This window comes from Haemaphysalis longicornis, unplaced genomic scaffold (genome assembly GCF_048455015.1).
Source record: "Haemaphysalis longicornis isolate Haplotype H1 unplaced genomic scaffold, Haemaphysalis longicornis Haplotype H1 scaffold_8, whole genome shotgun sequence".
In the NCBI taxonomy this organism is placed as follows: Eukaryota; Metazoa; Arthropoda; class Arachnida; order Ixodida; family Ixodidae; genus Haemaphysalis; species Haemaphysalis longicornis.
The window spans coordinates 2878751-2896675 of record NW_027526445.1 but is presented as its reverse complement, the minus strand read 5'-3'; the positions used below and the strand labels follow the sequence as shown (position 1 = coordinate 2896675).

Here is a 17925-nt window from a genome sequence, read left to right as displayed (position 1 = left end):
AATATGAACACTGCCGTTAGCAGATTATCTGGAGATGAAAAGAATCCAAAGAAACGCTCCTGGACGAATTTTTTCCGGGAGCACCAGACTAACTCCAGACATGTCTGACTGCACCCCTGATATACAAGGTTTGCATAAAAACAAAGAAATGCTGAAATGATCTCGGCTAAACATATCTAACTCACGAGGCGCCCCTCGTTCACTCTCGTTCACTCAACTGGCCTTACTCAAGCTTCCCTATATCGACTCTCTACCTCTCGCTCTGACTGTCCACGAACACCAAACACTTCGGTTTTATTGCTCAAAAACCGCGCCTCGAGGACCTAGTAACTTACACACGCTGGGCTGCTCATTGGCCAGGTAAACAAAACCCAAAGATTTGTACTCAAACAATTACGTGATCCACACTCTTTAACTCCCAGGTATTCATCAAAGCACAAGTATAACACAGCTTGAAACCGACCAACTACAGCAACTCTGAACACTGGCCATCAACCTTTGGGCGGCCTCCCTCAGGTATTCTCCATACGGGGCGCGGCGAAATTAGGCCCAACAATGACGGAATTCATGTCCTTTGTCGACAGGACGCGTGCAATACAAAAGGACCTGGCACTCCCGTCGACCCATTCCCGCCAAATCGGCAATAGACCGCCGCGTGTCCAACTGCGCGCGTACTCTGCACCTTCAAGCAGTGCAACATCCTGAAATACTGCAGTGCGCCCATAGCCGGTGATCCTTCGAATGACCTCACAGGGAGCGCAACCCCCTCGACAACAGCGCACCCGCGCCTTGCGCGCACTAATGCGGTAATTACTCCTGACAATATAAAGATACGATGGTTTCACAAGGAACCTGCGGCGCCACGCGGAGTTAACAACCTTTCCCCGGCAGGGAACAATTCTATCGTGCAGACGCGCATCCTGACCTCCCCAGACAAACGATGAAAGGTGAAACCCTTTCTCGTGGATGTGCTATTCACCCGTCGAACACCGCCACGTCACCTGAACCGGCATGAAAGCTAGCACAAGCTGCGGCCCGCTGCGTGGTTATTCCTCTGCCTTTGACCTTCGAGGAATCACATTCCGCTGAAGGGCGCGGGCAAATTGCCAAGCTTGTTGGAAGAGAAACACACTAGCGACTTGTGGATTTTCGTACTCGATCCCTGGAATCAAAAACAGCCAAATCCTAGCAATGTAACGTCTGCAGAAGGAACGTCGTTCCTTCGTAAACCTAACGAGTTACCGTTACAGTTGCACCGACCTTTAATGAAACAGTGGCGTTCCTCCGTTCCTCCAAAAAGGAACTAGTTCCAGGAACGCCTTTCCCTACAACACTGTCAACACTGTGTGGAGGTTGTCATAGGGGCTTGTGACAGGCGGTGGTTTGGCGAAAGCACACAGGAGTTCAGCCAAGAATGTTTCCCATATGATGGAGTGTTCAAAAGGCTGTATTGTGACGTGTTTAAGCTAGAAAGTTCTCTCGAGCTTGGGGTGGGAGGGGGGGGGACTTGCTTACCAAGTGTGACCACAAATGTGGACGGGTGAAACCATTCCAAACTAGGCGTGTCTGACCAATCACGTGGCTCGGATGACAGTATAGAACGATTCACCTCCACTAAGGTGAAACCTGGGGAGGGGTGAAGCACGCAGTGTATCGGTGTATTCAAACATTGCAAGTCTTTCTCTTGCCACATGGTGCGCGGCGTTTGGGCGCCGGAGAAGTGCCGGTGAGAGGAGCAATGGCGCGCTTGTTGAGGCGCTGGTGCCCTCTCTTGCGCTGAACCGAATGTAAGCAATTCGCATGCCCCGTCTGCCCCAGTTTGGGGTAGTGGCAGGGGTCAGTGCAAGCACAGTGCAATGCCTGCGCCTAGCCTTGGGGGCTGGTCCTCAGTGATCGAGGCCCCAGCACCAGGTAAGAATGCCTTCTCTTGCTCCGACCGACCACCCAACCCGACCAGGCCTACCGTTAAGAGCCGGTGGGCACCTGAGTGTAACGCAAATTGTAGCCTGTCTACAAACAGTTTCTGCGTGTGCTTGGCGATTGCTGAAAGGGACAGGTGCACACATCTTTAAGTCATCTTACTTTAGTTCGAACTGGTCTTATCCATTATACACTTTTAGTGCACATCGCATTGTAGCACGAGGCGTTGGAAAACGAGTGTCCCAGTGTTTTAGTACCGTGACCATGTGAGATGACGACATCAGGAGACGGTGACAGCCCGAGCCCCTAAGGGGCTTCTTGCCCCTAAACCCAACCTCTGAGATAGCGTGGCAGGAACTTCGCTATGCATGGGTCCCACATCGCCATGCCAATGTGCTGCTGGCTGGGTCATGGCACTTGTAGGAAAGAGCTGTGGACTCCGGGAATGGACGTGGCTTCCTGCATTTATTGTGGATGTGTAGGCCAGGCCAGAACCATGAGAGCAGCGGTGACGAGCAAACGCCCACGTGCGCGGTCGTGTTGTATCGGTGTGGCATCGTGTGGTACCAGTGACGCTCAAGACCATGCACCACTGATGATGACTGCAGGGTTCGTACAGGTCCTTGAAAACCTTGAAAACCCTTGAAATTGAGAATTCAGTTTTCAAGGGCCTCGAAAACCTTGAATTTTTTTTCTTCTCCTGGAAAACCCTTGAATTCTTTGGGCAATGAAGAAGAGGCCCGGGTATGTGACCTGCTTTTTTATGGCTTATCGTTGGGGCCCTGCACACTCCCCATCAAAAACAGGCTTCTACAATTTCAAGCCAGCTTGGTAGCACAGGCTTTAATGCAAGGGCTCGTAGAGGATGAAATGCCCGCATCGGGCTAGGGGAAATCAACATAGGTCCCCTTCCCATGTTAGATGCTGTTTTCTGCATTGCCTTGTTCTGCTATTCATTCTGCGTATCTCTTGTGCCCCACCATGAAAACGGACGGTGCTGGCGCCCCAGAACGACACAAAAATGAGCACAGATAAGCAAGACTGGGAATGTGAATGTGAGAACACGGTGCATATTAATCGCGGTGCTCCAAAGCTTTGTTGGAATATTTTATTTTGACGTGTGTTGGCAGGCATTCAGTAGACCACCCCCCCTTATTAATTTATGTTCTCCTTTACCCGAGACTGTGTATTGAGAGCATTTTCAGAGCTCGGAAAAGTTCAAATTGGCATGTTTTTTGCAAAGCTCTCTCGTTAATTTTGCGGGTGGTACTAAACTCGCCCACTTTGAAAGGGTGGAGTTGTTTCACAGAGATTTTTCTTGAGGTCATTTTTTGAAACGTAAAGAAGCAAATGCTTTGTGTGTGAGCAGAACAGTAGTGGAACAGCTTGGTACACGGTCTCCCCTGCACCCTTGAAAATGCCTCGACAGGGCCTTGAAAGTCCTTGAATATCCTTGAATTCTTGTATTTGAATCCTGTACGAACCCTGTGATCATAAGAAGCCATTCGGGATGGGTGGTGCTGGCGCTGATAGTACATGATGTCGCTGCCACTACAAGACTACCTAATAAGCTCTGGCTGAGAGGCCAGTCTAGATCCAGCTTTAAATTCGATAGGTAGGCTGTTCAGTGCAATGTTGCGTTTCGGAGTGTTGGTCTTGAAAATGCAAGGTTATGGCTGCAGTGCACCTCGTGGGGCTAGACAGAGGGCAGAAGCCGTGCACTTGTGCAGGGAACTTCAGACTTGAAGGAGCCAAATGAAGACGTAGAAAAAGTTGCGTTAACCAGCGTTGTGTGTTCGTCCCGTTTCCCCCCCTTACTGCAAGAGCATGCTTCATGAGATTGCCTACATCTAGTGATAATGCCTTCTCTCCTTTGTCGCCTTTCCTGTCTCTGATCAATCCTGATCACCGACCACCCAGGGGGCCACTTTGTGTGCAAGCTGTTTGACATCTTCACGGTGTTCAGCGTGGGCCTGGTGTACCTCATGTACCGCGCCTTCAGGCACGTCTCCATCTTCAAGCCCAACACGAGCCGGCCGGCGAACTCCGAAAGGTCAGTGTCATCTGGGAACGCTCTGTCGGGCCAGAGTGCCACAGCTCTTTAGAATCACGGGCAGTGTGGTATCTTTGGGGGGAGTGCGGCGGTTGTGTGTGGTGACAGATCTGGCCAGCACGTGCATCTGGTACCTGTTCTAGGAGTGCCCCCCCCGCGCCAGTGTGGCCACCCTCCCACTCCTGCCAGTCATACGTGTAGCTATTAGAGCGGAAGCTTTCTTAGTGGTACTGTTGGCGTCCTGTCAGAAAACTAAAGCATTTCCGCATAGAGCGGTTGGTCGACTCAAAAGCACCGATGAGATCGCTAGACACGCGGAACGTGCGTGAAGCCTCGCTTCCATTGAGTCAAAAAGGTTACTTGAAAATCGCGAAAAAGCAACGGTTGTAGGCAAGACAATACACGCATCGATCATGAAGGAGCAGTGCAATAGTGTACCTTTCTCTCACAAACGACATATTGGTGTACAGTCGAGTCCACTTATAACAATATCCAGGTCCCAAGGAAGTATCAACGTTATAACTAGGCTTGTGCGAATATTCGGGCACTTCGAATATTCGAACGAATATTACAGTATTCGAATTCGCTTCGACTCGAATTTAAAATTTCCGATATTTCGAAGTATTCGGGATGAACGAATATCAAAACTTCGTTCAAGTTTCGGTTTCGTTAGGCAAGCCGCAGTGCCATCGACATCAGTCCTACATCTTGACTACATGTGGAGCCAAGACAAGCTAAGCCACATTCAAAGCGTTGTCGCTTCGTCCCAGCCTTCGCGCATGTTCGGTAGGGTAGTCGAGACTCCTGTTTCCTTGTTTCAAACAATGAAATTGTTCCCACTGCAACAATGGGAAAAATTTCGGCTCTCGCGAACGGGCCTGCGCGGCCCGGCGGATGATACAAACGAGCCGGCGAGGCGCCCGACTGACGAACGAGCGAGAGACGGTGACGTACGGGCTCTTTCTCAGGGAACGGCCGAGCTGTTGTTTTCTGTTCGCGAAAACGCGCCGCGGACTCCACAGGCGCGCTGATGCCGCCGCGAAACCACCCGCACGCTGCCGGCCGGCCGCGGCAACCAGGCGGCACCTTCGGTACCGAAGTGGTGCGGGGCGCTCGAGCCACCGCTTCTAACCGCTACTTGAGATACCGCTCAAAGCACACACGAAGTTTCTTGTGTGGTAAACGAGCTAACAATGTGGGCGAAAATGGTGCTATAAAAAATCATCCGCGCCGCGAGTGAAAGCGCCTATGAAATATCTGCCGGGGTGCTAAGCCTAAACGTCTCCTGTGGAGCCAGCCAGCTGTCTCGAGCGCTTCGAAACTGCCGCCCTGAGGTGCACGCCTTCCCATTGGCGCCAGGCTCCTCGCTCTGCCACGCGCGTCATTTTCTGACAGGCACAGGCGACCGCGAGCGCGAAATCGCCGAGGCGGGCGTTAAAATCGCGCGCGCAACGCCGACGCGCATGAATCGCGTGCAAAAACGCTCCTGAAGTGAGCTTGGGCACCGCGAGTGAATAGACGAAAGTCCAGAAATTACCGCTTGGCGACATGGAGGTTAAGAACAAGCAGAAAAACGTCACGGATTTCTCCATGCGAAAGTAAGAAAAGAATTAAATGAAAACTTTTTTCAGTGCTCAATTTCTTGGTCTGTGTTGGTTCATACTAATTTCGGATGATACGAATATTTTTCGCGGTCCCGCGATATTCGTATCATCGAGATTTTACTGTAGAACTTTTTTACCGGAATGTCTCAGTGACACCTGACAGCTATTCGAATTCGCTTCGAAAGTATTCGACCCCTAGGACTATTCGCTTCGAATTCGCTTCGAACTAAAATATCACTATTCGCACAAGCCTAGTTATAACCGATAGTTGTTATGACCGGGTTGTGTGAAATAAAAAGACGAAACAGAGCTCAAAACATTTTATTCGCACCCAAGCTAGGTCGTACTGCTTCTTATTGGCAGAAAACAAGTCATAGTCGATCACCTTTGCTTGTCACACACGTAGCTACTGCACGCATTTTATGAGAGCATCTATAGGTGCTTCACCTAGCTGAGCTAAATGGCCTTGACCGAAACGAAGTCCTCGAGGGACTGTTTCAGTCGTTGGGCCTCCTGTGAAGCCCAACCTGAGTGGGCTGCGCAACTGCGTCGTCAGGGTCGTCGCTGTCACCGCTGTTCGCAGCACGTAACCGCGCAACGATCGCCTCTTCAGTGAGGTACTCGGACGTTTCCAAAACATTAGCCCTGACGTCCGTTCCACGGAAAAACTGGAGGCAGTAGTAAAATTGAGAGCAATGCGCACGTTACACAACGGGTGAACGTGCGAGGGATTGGCGTGGGGACGATGTCAAAGCGGCAGCTCCGGGAGAGGGGTTCGGAAAAGAGAATGCTTTCCTCCTCCTCTGGCTTCCCCGTAAGCGACGCAGTCGACTTGTTTTCTGACGGGTAGAAGAGATGTGAGGCGCAATGCAGCGCACGCCGTCAGTGCAGAGAGCCAGCGGCAGCTCGCATTTTGGTGCCCGCTGGAACCGGATTCAATTGTTATATCCAATATCGCAGCTCTGGAGCGTTGTAATCAGCGATTTATTTTACCACAGAATGCAAAGAAAAGCAGGCGGTTGCAGAGTTATTCATCGTTTCATCCGATATATTGTTATAAACGGTATCGTTATAAGTGGACTCGACTGTAATGCGCTTTTAATATCGAAAGGGAGGACCGGTGGTCCAAGTAGGTAAGCGCACAGAAGCCAGCATCAGCCTGCGGCAGCACCAACTGGTTGTACCCACAGGTCCGCAGCCGGTGTTACCAGCAGCAGTCCAAGACAGACAGGCTTGGAGAAAAGCAACGAGAAACGAGCAAAGATAAGAATGAAGAAATACAGCTGTACGTGAGCCGCGCAACATCAAAGACACTGGGAGAAAACCACATGAGCATGACACTCGAAAGCTCCAAAGTGATGCCACGAACACGTACACTGCCAGCTGCTGTTTATGAGGATATGGCCGACCGGCGAGACGCAGCATGTGTAGCGTGAAGCAAGAAGAGGAGAGGGGGGTTATGACCCGAGCATCCCAGCACTTTTTAAGTAGTCTGGTCACTGCAGCCGTCATCTGTTGCGCCGGCTAAATTTCACTGGCGCTTGTGACCTAGCTCCAAGGGTTAGTTTAAAGGAGCCATGAAGAAAAAATACAACTTCGTTTAATTTGAAAAAACTGGGATTCAGTATCTCACTCAGCTCCATTACAGCCACAAAAGAAGTTTTTTTAACGAAAGAAAAAGCAAGAAGTATTTAAGAGCTTTCAAATTTTGCGCCACAGTGACGTGTTATGAGCAAGAATGACGTCCTACGGGCCAACAATAAAATGTAATTTTCAGTGCGTTAACTGCACGTTAGCATTCAAGTGTTGCGATCAAATGGAACTAGAGGCCCCATTACAGACATCCAGTCATGTGTCGTCGCGACAGATCAGTTAGGTGGCCACCAATCGCACAAACAAGGTTCCGTGACGTCATAGAAAAGTTGCGGGAAATTGGCTGCAGGGTCGCGACTGCTTCACACGTTTTCTTTCATATCTCCGTTATTTGTTCGAATATTGCGATGATATTGGTATCAATGTTATCGGGACTAAGCACTCTTTCTAATAAACCTAACTTGTATTTTGTCTTCATGGCTCCTTTAAAAGTTGTTTAGTCGGCTAATAGTGCATGCTTACTGAATGGTCTTATTCCCATCAGCTTCGCTGGTAATCCACTTCTGCATGACGGGGCGACTCAGTAAATTATCCGGCATTGTTACAGTGCACTGTATTATCCACAATATTCATTGGTGCCGACTGAGAGCTGAGAAGGTTGTTCTGTTCGGTGAAACAATGAAGAGCTGCAGTGTAGCACTTGTCCGTGCCCTCTTTCTTGTGTATCATTTATTTGCACTGCCTGTCATGTTCCCAGACAGTCAAGAAAGGGCTGTTTGAGGCGCGGTCGTGTTGTCAAGACGCACACAGTTACCAATTGCACCTCTTACACCAGAGCCCACCGCTACCCCTTGGGGTACTCCGTTAACCCTTTGTGGTCCATCGTTCGGCACTGCCTGAAAGCACAACATGGCCGTAGCAATTCGCTGCTGGGGTATGCCCCTGACTCGGGTGTTCAAGGTTAAATTTTGCGGTTTTTCTCAATTTTTTGTGCAAGTTGGTACAAGGTGCCACTTTTGCCCACTTTCCCAGCTGGTACAGTAGTAAGTGCGTAAAAGGTTCGTACTGGTAAGGGTTAAGGGCAGAAAACTACTATTGCACAACAAACACTCTGATGTTACTAACAGCTTTGAAATCGTCCAGAGCGTCGCAGCCCTGACTACTCTACACCAGGCAACACTCGAACGCGACTTGTCTCATCCACAAGCTTATTTGACATTCTTAGCAGAAAGCATTCAGCAGCTGGAAACTTTGCCACCACCCTGACCCATAATGCTGTGCTCACTTCGAGTTGCGCCACCCTATGTGATGGACTGGTTGCTGACAGAGCAATTCCTAAGCTTAATTAAGCGGGACACAGGGGTCTTTGGGGCTGAAAGTTGCTTCAAAAAGCATTTCGTTTTAGATACCTTCTTTCTCTTGGTGTTTTTTTTTTTTTTTTTTTTCAGCTTTTCCTTTAAATGTTTGTACTGGATCAGTACCAGGTACTTAGAAAGGCCGTACAGGCCCGATTTGAACAAAAAAATAACATTTTTTGTAAGTTTCTACCTCTTCACCACGAACAGTATCTGAGCGATAGGAAATTCTGGAGAGGTAGAGGCACGGCCACGGTTAGAAGCAACGTGGTGTGCATCAACTCAGTCCGCAGAGCGCCATAATGTATGGCTAGGCTTACATAGCATACACTTGCACCTCCTCAATTTGAAAACCTCCAATCATTGTCACTGAGTCCTTGTTCAGTGATTTTGCATAAAAGCGGAACCTCGCTTCAGCCCTTTTAAATGGCACCCACAACTGTTTTCTTTTAGACACTTTGCAGGCACTGCGTCTGTTCTTTGTGTCATGCAGAGACGTACACAAAAAGAATGATCGTCAAGTTAGGTGTAGTCATAAGAATGCAATTCGATTGTTTGGTCTAAAAATACAGGCACATGCAGTCCTGTCTACTTTACAACCAAGGCCTCCAGATCTGACGACATAACGCAGGGGCCGTGCGATTTGCTGAGCTTGCAATATTGTGTATGCCCCGTTGTAAGGATCAAACGAGCCCAAATATTTCTTCATTGCTCATTTTTTGTTTGGAGCAAGGGTAGAAGCATCGTCGTAGGCTCAAAACTAAAATAAATCTATAGATAGTGTTACAGTCAAAAACCAGGTCACAGCAAACTGCAATATGCGCCACGATTATTTCGATATATCAGACAGTTCGAAGTAGCCGAGTCAGCACTGGTGTGTGTCTCTGTTCGGCGGCTGTTGTTGGCTTGTGCAATGCGTAGCGGTGTGGAAAACCTCGGTAGAGAAAGATGGAGGTCCTCCTCCGCCCCTCCCTTCTACTTCACGCCACTGCTGCGCAGGTACATCGTGTGCAAGTGGCGCCGGCCGGACACCAAGGACGTGGAGGACTACATGTACGAGCTGTGCTGCCGCTTCCGGGTCATCTCCAGCGCCACCAGCCAGCAGGACATTGTCGAGGTGGTGCCCCTGGAGGTGCTCAACGACGACGTGCCCTTCGTCACCTACATCCGGGAGTCCAACAACAGGTGCCCCGACGCCCACCATTCACGGCAGCCCCAGCAGTAGTGGTTGGTGGTGGGGGCGGCCTTCGTATCGTCACGTAGCCAGGGGCGACGCAGGTCTCTTCAGTTCAGGGAACAAACGCGTCTTGGAACGGACTTGTGCTCCGCTAAGAACTCGAAAGATTAAAAGCAGTGGCGACGAGGCAGTCAACGTGTCGAGTGAGGAGGCGAGTGTCGGCGGATAAAAGGCCGCAGTGGTTGCTCTGCTAACATATGTACTTCGACGTCAATTCTTCGGAAACCATTAATTCTTCGGATCTAGAAGGTTGTCCATCAAATATGAACAATCAACGGGCGATACACTCTTCCTATCAAGTCAGATAGCCTGTGCGGCATGTAGGAGAAAGAGATTGAGGGGTGGAGCAGCTGCGCCATTCGTACCATTGAGTGCCGAACTTGTTTATCTGCGCCATCCTGCGCCTAACCACCACTGTTTCGGCAAACTGTGTTAAGGTGCGAGATATCACTGCCATAAAGCCCCATGGCGTGAAACGTTGCTGAAGCATCGTGTTTTCGGTTTCATCAAGGCTATGACCGGCTATGGAAGTTCACTTTTACCAGAGTCCTTCAAAAGCATTAAACATCTAAGCTGTGGCTTAGCCGTAAGGCCGTAGGCACTACGCATCCTTTTCGTAACGTTCATCTTAAGCGCAGAAAAAAACAGGGACACAGTAGACGAGGACAAGTTATGGAATACCAATGTTATGGAATACCAACTAGCCTGAACTCAGGCCCATCCTTTTCGTGTTCCCGTCGCTTTCAGTTGTGTCGCATTTGCGTGGTTTTGTTTTCCGGTGCTGGCGGCCACTGCACCACAATCAATGGAAAATGGCCAAAAGTAGAAGGTATTTGTGTCTCATCGCAAATAGGTAGAATGTGATATTAGCATGAAAGGTTGTAGTTTATTGTAGGTAAACATCAATTTATTCGGCCATTTTTGACGACCTTGGCTTTGCTGCCTGCAACTTTCCGTAGCTGTATGTATTGAGCAAACAGGGTCTTCGACGCTTTGCCCTTGCTGGTTAATTTGGTTCGTTTTTGTTGTGAAGTAATCACTCATTTTGGCCTGTGAACTTTGGGGTTAGCTTTGCTTAGTGGAGGATGGTCCAACATTAGTCATACCTTCTAACACGCTCTAGTTGCGTTGTGTACGGCGTAATCTTATCGGCGCTCGCAACCCTGGGACGGGCAAAAACCAGGCCACGTTGAGCTCTGCACGCACTGAAACTGCTATTCAATATAAAAAAAAAATGCAAGCAAACACCTTGTTTTTCGGAAATCCTCCGTGAGCTCGCTTCAACACTGCCGAAAGGAGGACTGAAAATTTGCCAAAAAATCAATTTTCTGTATTAATTTTATTTGCAGTGTAGAGGTCCCAAAGAATGTTCCTGCAAAAATAGCTGTATCATAAGTATTCACAAAGCTGTCGCCCTTTGAAGTCGCCTAAATGACCATTTTTGCCTATGTTTGCAAACTTCGTGCCCTGTTTTTTCAGAACCAATTTTTTTCCCACATGGTCAGCTGTCGGGTACAATATCTTGGGATGTACTGGTTCGATTTACATCATTTTTGCGGCATTCAAAAGCTTATGAACTGAACAATGCAATAAAACCACAAAAGTACAGAATTTGCTTTTTGCTGGCTCAAGATTTTATGCAGTTAGTTTTACAAAAACATTGTTAAATTGATGACCTGACATTTACGAATTTTACAGCGTTTGCAGAAACCATGCTAAAATTACTGCAGTGGTATAGTTGCACTCTCTGGTCCTTCCAGAGCACAAAGGGATAAAAGCTATTTGAGTATTTCATAGGTACATAATGAAAAAATTGCCCGAAACGGAGTGACATAACATGTCGCGCAACTCTAAACTTACACCCCATAGACGAAAACTGACAGCATATTTGTGCTCAGGATGTTGAAATGCACTCAATGTGTAAATCTCAAGCACATAGGTTAAAAAATAACAAAAAGTTCCTCAAGACCCCCTTACCAGACACGAAGCAAGGCCTGTTATCTGATCCCCTTCAACTCTGCACGTGATGTTTGAACTTTCAACGGTGATAGCACGGCGCGCTCGCTGGGGCCAAAGGGAGATCACTTCGCATGTTGGAAACCTCCAGATATAGTTCAAGAACTGTGTTCTTGGTTCAGAGGAGGCTATAGTGCACGTTAGAATGCCCGATATAGTAGATAGATAAATTGCAATTAGCAGGGGGCTGGCACAGTGACCTGTAGGGAGGTTAGGGATGTGCTGTAATGCTGTGAAATAGTATTACATCTGTTCAAAATCACATTTCCTGCTGCTCCAAACCTGCTCCCAAAAAACCTTTCTGGCCGCTCCCAGCCTGCTCCAAAAGGCACTTTGGCCTGCTCCCAGGGCTGCTCCCAAGCCCATGTACCCTGTTCCACCCCTGGAGATGGAAATGCGCCCTTCACTTCCAACTCAGATAAGATAGTTGAGCACAGCAACGTGCTGGCAGCAATACATGAGAACAAACAAACCAGAGGGTACTGTTCGTGGCCATATGTCAGATGTTATAAGCTGCCACTATTCGCACACCTCGCCTCTCGTATAGACATGTTTTTTTTATTTTATTTATTTACAAGATACTGCAGGCATGAAGCCCAAGCAGGAGTGGTACAGGCAATAAACAGGAAAAAAAAGAATATGAAAAGGCATCAAGCCTAACATCACATACATACAACAACCAATTAAGCGGGATTTCATGACTTACATTTTGCAAAAAAAGGGGGGGGGGGGGGGGAGAGAAACATGGCACTTAAGTAAAGCAATGCAACAACACAATGAAACAGTGGATAAGACAACAGCAAATCATTTTCACGTCCCCAGGAAGACATGCGCGTCGATAGAATCTGTCGAAAGAAGGGCGGCAAGCGGTAGCGTGTTCCACTCACTGATCGTGCGTGGAAAAAACGAAAATTTGAAAAGATTAGTTTTGGCGAAATATGGAGTTAAGGCAAGAGCATGTGAATTACGACCGCGCCGTGTTGCCAGGAGACTAATGTAGGCGCTGGAATCAAATAAGAGCTTCCGGTTAACTAATTGATAGAGCAATTTTAGCCGAACTGATTTACGTCGGGATTCTAATGTTGGGATAGCATGTCTTTCCATGAGGGCCGAAACGGAGTCTGTTCGCCCGTACATACCATAAATAAAGCGGATGGCTCTTCTTTGAATTCTCTCGAGGCAATCGATATTGGTTTTCTTGTGAGGATCTCAAATAACAGAGACATGGAATGGTCGTTGTGTTCTCCTCACTTTGTTGCTATCCGAGGACTTGTGTAAGCCTTCCCCGATATCCCAGGTCTGCATAAGCCCATCGGTAGCTTTCATTTCATTGTAAGCAAGTTCACTCTGCTACTCCAACTTTGGGTGCCAAGAAAATAAAATAGAAAGAGCTCTGGGGTTTGGCCTTTTTTGGATTGTGCGCATGCTTGTGCACATATTCGTCTTTTCCGAGCAACTATGCCAGTTTCGTTTTGACACGACTGTTTGGGGATGTGAAAAAACAGCTGGAGTCCACAACTACCTTCAGTGTCCCATTAATAACCACACATTTGTTGACAGGGCTTTAGCATAGTACCCTCAGGCATCCCTGAACGCCTGGCATGGTTCTGCCATGCGCATTTGGCTTTTTAAACTGAAAGCTTTCCGAGTGGGGTGGATGGCATGCTTTAAAAAAAAAAAACCAATGTGTTTCCCCATAGACCGGTTGGTCAACCTAAAAGCTATGATATGAGCTGTAAACGCATGTCATATACGTGAAACTGGCTTCTATTGTGTCGAAACGGTTACGTGAACATCGCAAAAAAAAGGAACGGTTCTGGATAAGACAACAACGCAGCCTCGATTGTGAACGAGGGCTCCAATAGTATACCCTTATCTCATAGACCATGTATCGGCAGTACTAGTTTGTGAATGCGTTGACTCAGTGCGCGAAAAGTCGTCGCGTGGGATTGTTCTTCATTTGAAAATCGCGTCTTTGAACGTTTGGCCATCGATTGGATGCACTTTTAGCTCTCACACTTCTATCAACTCTCTTTTTTTAAGGAAGGGATGGTGAATTTGTTATATTTCCTAAACGGACCATGCAGACAAAATACGAGCTTGTTTCATTCGTAAGATTTCGTGTTTTGTAGTGCCCCAGTGCTTGTCCAGAAGCAAACGATGCTTTATTCACTGGGAAAGTAATCAATTTAGGTTAAAATTTTGATTCTTCCGCCAAACTGTCTCTTTTTTTTTTTGCGCCTGCAATGACATCACGTGTGCGGCAGAGCCTTGTTTACTGTTAGCCAACCTAGATGGCGCCACCATACCGCGAAGGGCCGTTTTACGCCTTTGCTCTGATTTTGATTGTATTTGTACCTGGCTTGTTTTTGTTGAGGTAGAACATAATTGTTTCTTGAAACGTGGTGTTTGCTCGACAAATGTGGTCACGTAAGACGCTGTCACTTATGCCAGTCGGCCAGTGTCCCCTGAGATAACCCCAAAGTGCCGCAGTGCTGCGCAGAAAACAACTGTAGTGTGTGCAATACCAACAGCAGTACTCATCGACACTTCTGTGTTTACGTGTACTTTCGTAACTTCCCCTGTTTACCCCACCATTCTTACTGCTGTTAAAAGAATGTTCCCTTAACATAAGCACAAATAGCTTGTTTGGCAAGCTTATAAGCCCTGGCTAATTTGTGCTTGCTTTTGCCGCCCTCTGCCAATCGCAGAGCTGTTACTTATGACATCATAGGTTCTGTTACGACAAATGAGCTCAGGGGTCGCATGGCCATTCCTTTTTTTACCTATTTATGTAGCTTATTTGAGCGAAGTGTGCTTTAAGGGGGGACATGGCAAGTAAAACTATTTTTGTTAATTATGGACCAAATTTAGCCAAATTAGGAGATTTTATGTAGTTAACTAACCTAATAACAAAACTTAAATCAGTTTTAAAATACCTTCTATACTTTTTGAGTTACCAGACTAATTGCCTTCACAGAGCTGTCGCAAGATTAATTAACTAATTAGGCAAGAACTCAACAAGATTTTTATGTCAGCATTACCAGGAAGGTCCATTCTGTGCAAGGAAGCTATTTGATTATTGATTTATTTCCTTTAGGTATCCAAAAAGAAAGACAGAAGATGCACTTTCTTTTTGGCACGACACTATTTCTGATTTTGAAAGGGAGGTGAAACTTTCCTTGTTCTTTCTTTATGTCTAAAGGATATAATGCAATAATCTAATAGCTTCCTTGCACAGAATAGACATTTATAATCACACTGACATAAAAATCTAGTTGACTTCTTGCCTAATTAGTTAATTATGCTGATTGCAAGCTTCAGGTAATTAGTCTTCCAACTTAAAAAGTATAGTAGGTATCTTTAATCTGATTTCAGTATTTTTGTTAGAATGGTTAGCTACGTAAATGTTCCTAATTTGGTTCAATTTGGTCCATAAATAAAAAAGTCGTTTTACTTGCCACGTCCCCCCTTAAAAGTGGTGTCAGTATGATTCTAACGAGGCAGTCTTTCGAATGAACGAAACTTGTGTTTTGTCTGCTTGGCCCCTTTAATTGGCAACAGCAACAATGGGCCTCTTCACCTCGAAGATGCAGGTCATGATTTCTTTCCCCTCTCATCTGCTCCCTCCTTTCTTGTATCCCTGCCTTAGGCTAGGACGGGCCCAGGTCACGTCGCGTCGTTCGCTCGTCGTTCGCTCGTCGGTCACGTCGTTCGCTCAGAACAGGTGAGTGATGACGTCGTAAACTCCATCTTGGGTTGGGTTATAGCATGCTGCTGTGTCCCATGCACCGTGCACGCAATAAAGTGGCAAGGCGAAACCATATAGGCGAATAATTGTATATAGGTGAATAATTGTTGGGACCAACTTTGTGGCTGTGCAGGGTTTTACATTCAAGGAGTGTCGCGGCAAGCTTGCATGAACTCCTTAATAAGGGCTCGTTAAAAAAAAAAAAAAACACTTATGCTCTAAAATTGCCGTTTTTTTTTTTTTTTTTGTGGTGTGAACTGGTTCGTTAACTTGTTCGAAAGAGAAAAAAACATTTGCGAAAACATTTTATGGCAGATAGTAATGTTTTATTGGACACTTTTCTCTCCGTCACTTAATATCCCATACCTGGGGCATTTGAGGTGTGTTCTGAAATAAATTCAGAGTGGCTGTCCTTCGAAACGTCGTCGCTATCTTCGTCACTTACAAAATCAAACACGGCACCAACGTCGCGATCGTTCGGGCTCTCATCATCTGAGGGAGAAAGATACAAAGTGCCACACAGATGAGCCACATCGGTTTATACCATGCTAGAAAGACAAGCCTCGCATTGTGTCATCTAGTATGCCAAGTCTTATTGAATAAATGTACCAGTGACGGAACCCGTGCTGCCATCTATGTTTTAACGGGGGATACCTCCGTTAAAACAACTTCTTTTAATTTTTAAGTAAACTCTGCAAGACTTGTCAGTCTATACTCAGTGACAACTTAAGAACGGCACGGGAAGTTGCCGCTGTGCCTGATCACCGTAGCCAGATGTTTCTCCGCGTGGCGCAAGTAGGGCGTTACTGGGAATATTTTGAACATAGCGTGAGTCGTTCGCGTGATTTTTTGGACTTAATATGCTTATAAACGACTCCAGTGACGGCAAACAAACTGCGTGAGACAAGGCAGACGATATCACGCATTCATAGCAAACCCCTTTCAAAACGCGCGTGCACTCACGTCACTGGTCCGGCGCTTTGGCGGAGTGATACACTACATGAGGTGGTGCCGTTCTTGAGTTGTAACCGAGTATAGCTGCTATTTTCCCACTGATTTCAAATATGCCATTATTTCTTGAGTAAGTCAGTTTATCCCCAAGATAATTAGAGATAAATAGCCATTTTTGAGGAACAATAGACAAAACAGTGTTAGTCATTAAACTTTAATCTTTATACTTTGCAATGCTATGAACCCTGGTGTATGCGATAAGAGAAACAGTTTTTTAATGCACTTCTAGGAACTAATTGTTTGAAATGGGCATTCGAAATGGTTACTTTCCACTGGTGCCACCAAAGTTTAATGAGCTGTAAAATTAGTTCCTAGAAGTGCATTAAAAAACTGTTTCTCTTATTGCATACACCAGGGTTCATAGAATTGCAAAGTATAAAGATTGCAGTTTAATGACTAACACTGTTTTGTCTATTGTTCCTCAAAAATGGCTATTTATCTGTAATTATCTTGGGGACAAAACGGACTTACTCAAGAAATAATGGCATATTTGAAATCAGAGGGAAAATAGCAGCTAGACTGACAAGTCTTGCAGAGTTTACTTAAAAATTGAAAGATGTTTTAAGAGAGGTGTACGCCCCCTTAAATATAAACGTGCCATTTGACGAGCTGGGCTCGTCAAATGCCGGTTGGAACTTTGCAAAAGACCCGTGACGACCAGAGGACGTCGTAAGCAAACAGGTGGCGACTGCTCATGACGAGCTCAGGTCGTCGTAAGCCCTTAAAGGAACCATGAAGACAAAATACAAGTTGGGTTTATTATAAAGACTGCTTAGTCCCGATAGCAATGATACCAATATCATCGTAATCTTCAAACAAATAACGGAGATATTAAAGAAAACGTTTGAAGCAGTCGCGACCCCCTAGCCAATTTCCCGCAAGTTTTCTATGACGTCACGGAACCTTGTTTGTGTGATTGGCGGCCGCCTAACTGACCTGTCGTGATGACACATGACTGGACGTTTGTAATGGGGCCTCTAGTTCCATTTGACCGCATCACTTGAATGCTAACGTGCCGTTAACGCACTGAAAATTATGTTTCATTGTTGGCCCGTATGACGCCATTCTTGCTCATAACACGTCACTGTGGCGCAAAATTGGAAAGTTTATAAATACTTCTTGCTTTTTTTCTGTTAAAAAAAGATCTTTTGTGGCTGTAATGGAGCTGAGTGAGGTACTGAATCCTAGTTCTTTCAAATTTAACGAAGTTGTATTTACTCTTCATGGCTCCTTTAAGCGGTTTAACGAAGACCCCGAATAAAGGGAGTGTCACTCACTTGCAGGCTTTTTTTCCCACAATGCAGTGGCCAGCTCGAAAGCTTGGGTATTGTTATGGGGCCAGGAATACGTATATTTACAAGTGTTTACGAGGCAGAATAAGCTGG

General features: G+C 46.6%; 2 protein-coding genes across 4 annotated transcripts in view; one reads left to right on the top strand and one right to left on the bottom strand.

The window, feature by feature from the left end:
* The window catches only part of LOC144150011 (cap-specific mRNA (nucleoside-2'-O-)-methyltransferase 1-like), a 103371-nt gene that overhangs the window by 52643 nt on the left and 32803 nt on the right, over positions 1–17925 (top strand). For 2 of the 3 annotated variants that reach the window (XM_077681786.1, XM_077681784.1), the window contains 3 exons: positions 3841–3973; positions 9525–9710; positions 15431–15505. In XM_077681786.1, coding sequence (XP_077537912.1) covers positions 3841–3973; positions 9525–9710; positions 15431–15505 — 394 coding nt within the window. The remainder of the gene's footprint in view (positions 1–3840; positions 3974–9524; positions 9711–15430; positions 15506–17925) is intronic. The other variant, XM_077681785.1, reaches the window with a different exon arrangement.
* The window catches only part of LOC144150010 (cap-specific mRNA (nucleoside-2'-O-)-methyltransferase 1-like), a 267529-nt gene that overhangs the window by 218352 nt on the left and 31252 nt on the right, over positions 1–17925 (bottom strand). The window lies entirely within an intron of this gene.